This window comes from Diospyros lotus, chromosome 9, assembly GCF_014633365.1.
Source record: "Diospyros lotus cultivar Yz01 chromosome 9, ASM1463336v1, whole genome shotgun sequence".
In the NCBI taxonomy this organism is placed as follows: domain Eukaryota; kingdom Viridiplantae; phylum Streptophyta; class Magnoliopsida; order Ericales; family Ebenaceae; genus Diospyros; species Diospyros lotus.
Window position 1 is genome coordinate 804,272 of NC_068346.1, and position 10,783 is coordinate 815,054.

General features: G+C 37.9%; 1 protein-coding gene across 2 annotated transcripts; it reads right to left on the minus strand.

Annotated features, from left to right (window-relative positions):
- Positions 1-260: 260 nt before the first annotated feature.
- On the minus strand, positions 261-9,908 carry LOC127810575 (filament-like plant protein 7). Of its 2 annotated transcripts, XM_052350119.1 has the most exons (9): positions 9,771-9,908; positions 9,583-9,661; positions 9,386-9,454; positions 7,427-7,523; positions 7,153-7,304; positions 4,391-4,535; positions 1,744-4,225; positions 1,587-1,647; positions 261-981 (listed from the first exon to the last, which is right to left on the minus strand). In XM_052350119.1, exons 5-9 carry the CDS (start codon positions 7,249-7,251, stop codon positions 502-504), a joined length of 3,267 nt encoding a protein of 1,088 aa, XP_052206079.1. In that variant the 5' UTR covers positions 7,252-7,304; positions 7,427-7,523; positions 9,386-9,454; positions 9,583-9,661; positions 9,771-9,908; the 3' UTR covers positions 261-501. The 2 variants fall into 2 exon arrangements, with proteins under 2 accessions (XP_052206079.1, XP_052206078.1); XM_052350118.1 differs by lacking the exon at positions 7,427-7,523.
- Positions 9,909-10,783: the final 875 nt, after the last annotated feature.

Below are 10,783 nucleotides of genomic sequence, written 5' to 3' on the forward strand. Positions count from 1 at the left end.
TTGAGGGTATTTTGGTATTTTTCTTGGTCAACTTACTAGCGTTTTCTAGCAAAACTGGGGGTACCCAGCTTTTGTTGAATGCTGCTATAGCAGCTTTTCAGTGGGATAGCGTATAAGCTAAAATGCTAACCCAAACAATTTAACCACAAACGCAGCACAGTGGATCCGCTGCATAAATGGCTTATACGCAGTCAAACCGCTAAGCCAAACAGCCTCTAAATCAGGTCCAAGATAGAATGGATCAAATCCAGACCTTCATCTTGGCAATGAATCTCTTCCAAGTGCAATGTTTTCATTTCACAATAATCTTTCTCCCCCTTCTGGTTTCATTTACAAATACAATAACAATTAGTATCACACAGAAACGATGCATTTTTTCCTTCTTTCTCTCATCCGATAACTAAATCCAATGAATCTTGTTGTACACTCGAAGCAAGCAAGCATGAAATCAATAAAAAATCAAGGCTATCAATACTAGATCTCTTGGCCTCAGCCTTGTGGTCACTTTGTTGTTGCAGTTACGGGGAGAGTTACTTTTTTGCTGTTTCCTTTCTTTCTTATCCACAACAGGAAATTCAATGGCCCCCCACCTACCTTTTTTGTGCTAGGCACAATAGCCAGTGAATTGCCAACAGCTTGGATTTCCTTATGTTTAGTCCCGTTTCCGTGAAGAAAACTTTCTGAAGTATCTACAGTGCTATTGGGGAGACAGGCAGAGCGGGAGTTAACGTCTAGAACCTTGGGAGGGTTTTCAGCTTCAGCATTGTCTTCAGCCAGCATCTTATCCCGTAGCGAGGAGCGCCGGCTAAGGTTCTTCTTCGGGGTGGCAGTCGTGGCAATATTCTCCGAAGGGTGGGAGACAAGCTTGTCGAAAAGGGCTGCATCTCTTGGCGAAGCCAATGCTTTAAACTGCCTCCCCAAGTTTAGGATGGTCTCTTGGCACTCTGCCAACTTCTCAGAAGCTGCTGCTACTTCCCAGTCCTACAGGGTATATGCAAACATTACATCATGCCTAATTATTCTCATAATAGTCTCTTGGCCAAATATAGTTCGGAAATAAGGAAAAATAAGTGCAATATACAAACATTAACATGCTAAAGCATTCTCAAGTAGTCACTTGTCTAAATGTAGTTCGGAGATGAGAAAAATCTTGACAAATGAGATACTGTCAAGGTGATGTTCCTTTCCAAATCGCAAATCTTCCATTTCTAGCACTGGTCCTGTTACTTTGTAGAAATATCGTTTTAGATCAAGAGATGAATTAAATAGACGTGACTCGAAGATTTTTCTTCGTCCTTTTGTTACAGTTTTATTTTGCACTGCTCAAGTCCTTTCCGTTTACCTGTAAAGAGCATTTCACAATTCTTATATACTAACTGAGCTAGTAAAGAAGACAAAAAGAAGACTGTTTAGAGCTCGAGATATCCTCTGTATCTACAGGTTTCCAGTGCAACAGTTCCGTGGAAGTAGCATATAAAATGCATCAAAGGCTTATGTTATCATAAAACCTACTTAAAATACTTATTACAGAGAAACTATTGTGAAGGCCTTAGATATGTCGGATATACCAGAGGATAGTAACTTACACTTCGAAGTTCCTTTTCTTCTTGATTCGCATCAGACTTTGGGATTTCTTTCTTCGTAACACTGAAAATGAAACATATTTAGATATCCGAACTATCTCAATAACAGACACAAATGATGCTATTCTCTGTGAAACTAAGCTGTAAAAGAAAAACGTACCTTTCTAGCTGAAGCTGTAGATCAAGACATGTGGCCTCCAATTCTTCACGGCAATTACTTTTATTCTCCAGTTCTCTTTCTAGAGTTGCAAAATTCTGGGGGACCTCATTCAGTTCGACACTGACAACTTTGAGCTGTGTGTCTAGGTCTACATTCACCAACTTGTCATTCTCAACTTGATTCTCAATCACATCCTTGGATTCCTTTAGAGTTTCTAACTCTTTTTGCAAGCTTCTGATAGTTTTCTCTGCTTCTTGAAGTTGGATCATCAAAGATTTACTGTTATCAATCTCTGTCTGGAGTCTGCCTTCTAAGTTCTTGCTTCTAGATTCCATGTTTACCAATTCTTCTTTCAGTTTTTCAGTTTTCTCTCTCATATTAGGACAAGTTTCTTTCATTTTGTGGTCAGTTTGAGCTGAAAAAATGGGCAAAAATGAAGACTGTTCTCTGGAAACCTGTAATTTACCTGCGTCCAAAAGTTGACGATTCATTCCACCTTCTACCTCGCTCTCACTTCTTGATTCATCCCAATCGAAGTGTTTCTTGATTGCATCCCTCATGCTCGACACATCTTGAAGGGAAAAACATCTGTTCATAACCCAGTCCAAAGCAGAAGCTAATTCTTCAGCAAAATTTTCAAGATCCACCTTTCCGTTCAACAAATCAGTACACGATTGAATAAATTTCTGAAGAACAGCACTTAGTTCAGAAGTTTTCCATTGAAGAACACGAGCCGTGTAGCCAGAAGATGTTTCTGGATTCTCATACGGGAAATGACTACCATTCATTGCAGGAAAATTTTTAGAGGCACCATTATCTGGGGCTGATAAGCTGATTCCTTCAATAAGGTCAATTATTTTACGTATTGATCTACTCAGTTTTGACTGGATAGGGTCATCGCAATGGTCTGCCTTCTCCTCACCGATTACAGTATTAGCTGAATTCATTAATGGAGACTTGTCCGAAAGGTTCCGAGAGATGTAACCACTGATTGAGCTTTCCCTTGAATAAAAAAATTTGCTGGAATTTGTGCCATTGACATGCTGCAAAGCAAATTTTATATCCTCAAGTATTTCATTTGGCTTTCTCTGTGTGACCCACTGCTGCTCCAATATTACTTTCAATATATCCTGAAGCCACCTAGGAAATTTACCAATCAATATGTTTTCAGTCTGGATGTCCTGGTTTATGATGCCGAGCTCCAACCTGGAATCAGGGGATGCAACTACCTTTCTATCTCCTTTGATCTTGGAAATTCCACCTGACTGAATTTCTAGATGATCAAAAGCTTCCCTCCCATTAACTGAAGCAATACGAGGGCTTCCAAATTTCTTATCCGTGGATACAATGGCTAATTTTTCCATCTCAACAAAGTCATCCATCAGATCTATGTCTGAAGATTCAACAGTTCTTCGCAATGGTGTCCCCATTTGCTTTCCATTTCTGAAATGCTCCAATTCTGAAATCAAAGCAGAAGCCCAAGATTCGGAACAACTAGCCTTATCATCACTGCCCACTTCAGACACTGATGACAAAGAGATCTCATGTGGTCGAGCCATATTTCTTGCCGGTTCCACACCAATCTGACCGGTTGATAGTTCTTCAAGCTGTACCTCAACTTGTGATAATCTGGAAGCACTGCGAGCATGCGTGATTTGGGAAAATTGGAGTTCGCTTGTTTTTTTGTTGAGACTTTCTTTGAGACTCCTATTTTCTTCTTCCAATGCATACAACTGCTCAGTCAAATAGTTGATTCTTTTGTTTGGTGTATCGGGAGCATTATCGATAGCAAAGTCCATTGAACCAGTTGGGTAAGGAGCAGACTTTCTCCGCCTTGTTTCTGCTTGATCTCTGCCCAGCATTTCAACTTCAGTCTTCATTTTTGCCAGAGCTGCAGGGCCTGGCAACCGCTTACGGACAAGGATGCGCAACCTGTGACATTCTGATTCCAATTTTGCAATCTTTTTCACGCTCTCCAGGTGTTGCTTGTCTGCTGCATTAGCTGTTCGACGATTAAATTCTCTCTCATCATTTCGAATCTCAAGCTCTTTTTCAAGCACTCGAATCTCATATTTCAGAGAAGCGTTCTCTTTCTCTGTTGATTCTAGTCTAGCCATTAGGGCATTAAGATCTGTCTCTGATCGAGTACTTCGTTGATTTAGATCTTCAATCAATTTTTCCTTTGCTAAGAGAGCCTTACTGAGCTGAGTATTTTCTGCACCTAACTTGGCGAGTGCTTTGTTGGTGTCAGCTAACTTCTGCTCTAAAACAGTCCTTGTTTTCCCGAATTCTCTTGATGCCTTTTTCACAGCATCATGAATCCTTTGCTCCTGCTCTTCTCGAACAAAACGCAATTGTTGCATACATTCCTTCAAGGCCATGTCCAAATGAACAAGTCTTTCTTCATCAGCTACTCTCTGTCGCAAAGCTCCTTCTAGCTCTTGCTTCAATGACATTGCTTCAGCTTCTGCCTTGTCCCAGCCTAAAAAAGAACATCAATCACTAAACAAATTTAAAGTGGTCCAATTATCTGGATTTTGAAGAGAGCACATTTATATGAGGATAGACATAATTGGATACAAAACCAAGTAAAAAGGACATGAGGATTGAGTATAAACGGAGCATTCAGGAATTTACAATGCATTACCTGACTGGGCTTCCTGTGCCAATTTTGCATGTCTTTCGACAAGATCATCCTTGGAGTTGCACTCAGATAGGGCAGAAGAAAGCTTTTCATTTAGTATTATCAGGTCTCTCTCCAACTCTGCTTTATCAGTCAGAAGTGCCAGTATCTAAATAACAAAAGAAAAAAGATTAGCAATGCCGCAAGGGCATACATGATTTTTGGGAAGAAATTAAATTTCTATTAAACTTTCTACTCATTCCTTTCCAACTCCCCACTCAGATAAACATAAGCATTAATGCGACTTCTCATGAAGAAGCTAGATGAATGCTTTCCTTGCAAATATAGGCTTTTACTGTTTTAACAGCTAGACTTTGTTGAGCTCCAAGTAGAGCTGTACAAAAAATAAGCTTTACTTGAGTCTGACTTTCATTCCTAAAATTTTGTTTTATTCCTTCTCATGTAAATAACATGAGCTTTAATACCTCCTGAAGCTTGTCAACTCTAGTTTGTTTGTTTTTTAATATCTTGACTCGTACTCATTCTCATCCTCCTAAGCTTATATGTCTTGGTTGGAATGTGGGATAATATAAAAAATAAAACTCTTTCAGCTCTGCTCGGGATTGCATTGATCGAAGCTCATCATGCATCATCTAGAAAAAATAAACAAGCAAAACTTTAAAAGATCACATAGCATGTTAAGGTTTTAAGGCAAGCTTGAACAACTAACTTCTAGGCTCAGCTCACTTGTAGCTGTAGTTCAACCTCATATATAGGTTAGCCTCCACATAATAGCCACACTAGGCTCACCCATCTGATTTACCAGGAGCTTCCAAATGCCAAATCTCATCCTCTGATTGAAACTCTTTTTGGACGCTACAAATAAAGGGAGTTTGATTTATTGAAATATGGCAAGGGACATGTTACTGGGTCTCCTGGCTGACCAATTCAAACATGCCAACTTAAACCAGGTTGTCTAAGTGCACAGTTTTAAGTAAGCTATTTCTGGATGCATAACACATCAAACACATTGAATATTATTTCTTCGGACTTGCCTTGGAGAATATGCTGTGAAATTTCCAATCATGAAATGGTTTATTAATGATGCTCGGTCAGCAGAAATGGGAACTTTGGATAAGGCGGGGCATGCTCTTGATCCTTACAGATCTCTATACCATCATGATATTTACACAATGTTATACTACAGCATGATAATCAGAGAGTAACCGAGACATCCTCATTCTGATACTATTCCAATTCTAAGAATATTGATGTAAGAATTGCTAATAAACAAATTCTCACCTAATTTGGGGACTGGAGTGCACATTAAAGGTTCAACACAGGTAAACATTTTGATAAATGTTACTATATGTTTCTTATGCACAGTTAAATAAACTCACTTAGAAATCTGAAATCTATGGCTATGGGATTCTTATGGAGTAAGGTAGGATACAGAAGTTAGGAGAAGAGTTTCATTCTCAATAAACGTTGCTGTAGATTCCTCCTTTCGCCTTTTATTTGTGATTTTGTTTTTATTTCTTATTTTTTGGATATGACATTACAGCCTTGCATGAGAGCTGCTGGGTTGACTAGCATCATTTCCAATGTTATTTTTCAAATGAAGAATATGGCTTAGGGATCAACTTTGCTTTCTCTTAATTGGCTGTCCCATATCTTCTGCTGTTGTGCACGTGTTGAATAAGGTATTTTTTCTGGCTCAGCCCTGCAGATGAATACACAGGGTAGATGGTCCAAAATGAGAAGTGTCCCTTGTTCCAATAAACTTTTCAGGGCTATCACCAGGAGAATTACCTTACTAGAGGAAAATACTGCTCTTTTGTAAAAGTAGAACATGGGTAAAAAACTTCTTGGACGAAAATGGACAGAGGCGGACAGCAAGTATATGAAGCTCGGGAGGTCACAGAAAACGTTACTGACCTTAAGGATAATTTCCACCCCCTCACAAACGGTGCAAGAGCCCAGGTGGCTATCCCCCAGGATACAACGAGCCCTTCCAAATACGTGTGCACTCACGTGATTTGGGAACAAGAGAAGAGCAAGAAACAGTGTACTCAGCAGATCGATGATAGGAGCAGGAAGGAGAAGGAACAGAGAGGAAGAGCAATTGGTTGCTGTGTCTTACAAGAGCGCGAAGGAATGTGAAGATTTTGCCTTGGATTGGCCCGTTCCCATGCGCTCGAGGCCCAACTCTCTTAACAGCTCGCATAAGCCCAAGTAGACTTAATGTATATATAAAGATTAGGAAAGCTTTCGATCCTACCAATGTGGGACAAAGACTCTCTATAGGCCATTCGAAATATCACATGATTTACAGCACAACTTCAGTCCCATGACCTTCACACGAATGAATCACATCCCAAGTATTTGAAAGGATCTGTTTCAAATACTTCTGATTAATTTTTTATAGACTTCAGCATAACTACAGTAATTGTCCAACATGTTTGCAACTTCACGTGTTTTGATTCAAATATTTTCTTGATGAGCTTCGGCTCTGCTGTAATTGTTATCTTTACCTGGATGGAGAAACGCGCCTTCGCAACAACCCCATAAAGAATGTAAGCAAAAACCCTTACTTTAGAAACTGTAATAGAATGCTTGGATATGCATGTGCATTAGACCTACTGGTTCTATGAGATTATGGCATAATAGACCTCACTCTGTTCAAGCATAGTTCAAGATGAAATATGCAAGAAAGCAATTGTACTGATCCTATGCACTAAAAACCTGTAGAAGGAAAAAGGTTGAGAAAAGAATCCTTCATTTACCTCTTCTTCATTTCCTTGGCGTGAAAGGTTTCCTTTATCAGCTGCAATAATGGTCTTCTCAGTGGGTTTTTTCTTCCAGAGCCATGTCTTGTGATCCATTATGTCATGAGATCTTTTAGGAAAAAGTATGGAGCAAATTTTACTTGAAAAATCTGCATAAACAACCAGGCGGAACTTCAATTTGAAGAATAATATGGCAGAAAATGGGAACATTTAGTACAAGTGAAAACCAAAACATGACTGCAAAGAGGTGGCTGGATGAATTCGATCCTACCACCAGAAGATCATCCAGTACCACAGTTTAATTTGAAGTTGGAACTGTGCCTTCAACTTCTTTGCTTCTGATGCAAGTTGCATCAACTAGGACCTTCCTAACAAATTAAACAAGGAAAGTTTCAACGGTTGACTAAGGATCTAAAATATTCACTTTAACAGATTTAGACAGTCGGAATCAACAGCCATCCACTGTACCACATGTTGAAGATGCTTCTGTTGATGCATGCCCAATTGTTGGTTTAGATATTTCAAGAATTAAAGACAGTTGGACCTTGATTTGTGGGGGGAAAGTCTCTGCACAAATAGTCGTAACCATAGGGTCCCTTTACCCTATAACAAGAGTAGAAGGGACTTAGTTGTCCTTGAAAGCAGACATCTTCTTGTATAGCTTCCTAAAATGAAGATTCTGCTAAGCATCCCAAGGCACAAACGTCTTGTACAGGGTTTCGAAATCTGCAAGCTCAGTGGCCCGTCACAGATGGCGTTTGGATGATGTTATGACCGTTACTGGGATGTGAGGCTGGTGTGAGCATTGTAGTGATTGGTGGCAAGGCCAGGGCTATAATTGAGATCCTGCCTAAATGATCTTTAAGGGAAGGATAGCATACATTGTTCACTCTGAAAATATAATTGAGAATTTCTGAACTCAAGCAAGTGTTAGTAGAGAAGCCACTTTCTCTCCTAAGTAATTGAAATTTTACTCATTCTAGTCAGCACAGGTAAGAGTTGTCACTTCTGTTGAAATTAGTAGACTGATTTTGTAGATAGATCTTTTTTTTTTCAGGTAAGTTGTAAACAGATCCTTCCTTGTTTATATTGATTTTCTTATTTCTTAAGTTTATTTATTTATATCAAGAATAATAAAAACTACGCTATTAAACTAAATGAGGGCCAAACAAATATAGGTGAAGCTTGTTAGTTACCATAAGCTTTCATGGTTAAATTTATGTTTAAGGGGAATGCATAAGCTCAGTGATGATAGTTGAAGAGAAGCACTAATAACAATATAATGGAATATAAACCACTCATGACTGCGCTTTTATGAGATAGAAGTATAGGCTCCTGGACAATGTAATAAGGCTGTACAACCCTTTATTTCCAGTTGCTAGAACAGAATCTAAAATAGTTTGAAGGGGGTGCATTGACTGGTAAAACTTAAGGAACTACCTAACTGTACTTTATGCACAAGTTAAGGAACTACCCAACTGTACTTTATACACAAGGAAAAGGAAAATGCTGGTAGTGACCCACCCCAGAGAAACCAAACTCTTTATCTTATATTAATGCCAAATCTGATTGATCAGATGTGAATAATTTAAGGTTATAGCTTCATGAAAAGAAACAGTTTGGATACTCAATCACACCAAATGATTTTTTAAGGCTCATAATTTTGCAAGTACACAGGCCTCTGCCTCTGGAATCGGCCATTCTAGCAAAAGGAGAGAAGCAAATTTGTATTAGAAGAAAAAATACTCGAAATTTTATTATCCAAATGAGCTGCAAGCAGCTTTAAATAATACAAGAGAAGAAACTAACTAACCAAAATAACCAATACTTCTAACTGTCGAACAGTACAAACAACCTAACAACAATTAATGAGCTGGCTATTATCTGTTAATTTGAGTGAAATGCAAACTGAAATATCCGTACAGAATGCATTTCGTCATGCACATGAAAGCTTGAAATTTCCGATCACTTCACCAAATTCAGCAAAACTTTCACGCCAGAATACGCAACAAATAATCAAACAGCCAAAACAAAAGATTAAGAAGACAAGAAAGAAAAAGAAGGTCTACAGTCGAATTTGTTATCAGTTCATCAACGAATCTAACGCACAAGAGAAATTTCCGATCACCTCACTAAATTGAACAAAGCTTTCACGCCAGAATATGCAGCAAATAATCAAACAGCAAAAGTTAAAAAAAAAAGAAAAGAAAAGGAAGGAAACGAAGTATACAATCTCATTTCTGATCAGTTGATCAACGAGTCCCGCGCACAGACGCACAAGAGTAGATGAAGCACGGCACTGGCACCAAATCACGGATTCGAAAATCAGAGAGAAGCAAATACAAAATTAAATGCAATTCAACACAGACCAAGCGTCCAACACTTAACGTAACTCGTCCAAAAGGCCGTTAACACATTCCAACTGACCTTTATAGCTTCAGCGCCATTAATCTCTTACTCCGACTGATCGATCACCAGAACATATATACAACCCAGGCCTTCAACTCTAGCAACAAAAAGCGAAACCGTTAGCCATAAACATTAATAATGACATATATAATTCTAATTCTTACAATGCTTAACGATATGCTGAGAACTTGAGATTTGAGAATCACCTCATGAAAAGAAGACGAAGACGAAGAAGAAAGAAGAAAGCACTGCCCCATTAGCAAGAGTAGAGAATAGGAGACTCTAGTCTATACTATAGAATGGATATATACGTAGTGACGACTGAGATAAAGGGGGAAGTGTCGGCGTGTTGTTTATGACACGTAAGAGCGTGAGAGTGGGAGGTTATACTTGGCTGTTGCTTTGATCGGACGGTTCGGAAGAGCGCGCGTCAATGTCAACTTCTTGTCATCATGCTTCATGCGCATCGCGTGTCCTCGTACGCAATTGTAACCTCACTTTAACACACAAGTGCGGTACAGTCCTGTAAGTGTAAAAAAATAAATAAAATAAATATCAGTGTAGTGATACAATTATTTAAAAAATTAATTATTGTATTAAAATAATGAATTTAAATCTTATTAACATAATTAGTTTTTATTTATTTTAAAAAATATAAAAGATATTTAAAAAAAAAAGACCCATTAGTGAGTCATCAGTGATGAGAAAATCCCAAAATGTCTAGAACATTATCTTTTCTTTTTCATGTTTTGATTATTTTGACGGAAAATAATTAAAATAATATTTTTTTATATTTTTATTATTTTAAAAAATTAAAAATTATTTAAAAATAATAAGAAGAACAAACCCTAACCTTTTCTAAACTATTATTATATATCTAGAAAGATCCATAATTCTCTCCCAATGGTAGACCTACACCCTAGCAAAATGATCATCAGCGATTATATGTAACAAATCTATATAACAAGCATATCATGATGAGTCCCTTTTTCATAGCGCACTCTATACCTACTTCAACTCTCTCTCTCTCTCTATATATATATTAAAAGAAATAAAATATTATTTTAACATCCTTTATAATATTTTATAAATATACAACATACGAGCGTCATTAGTGTACAAATTTTGTGTAAAAGAAAAGGTTGAGAAGTTTGACATTTTCTTGCCTTTTTTAATTAATCACAATGCTTAGAACATAGGACAGGATCAAGACTTCTTT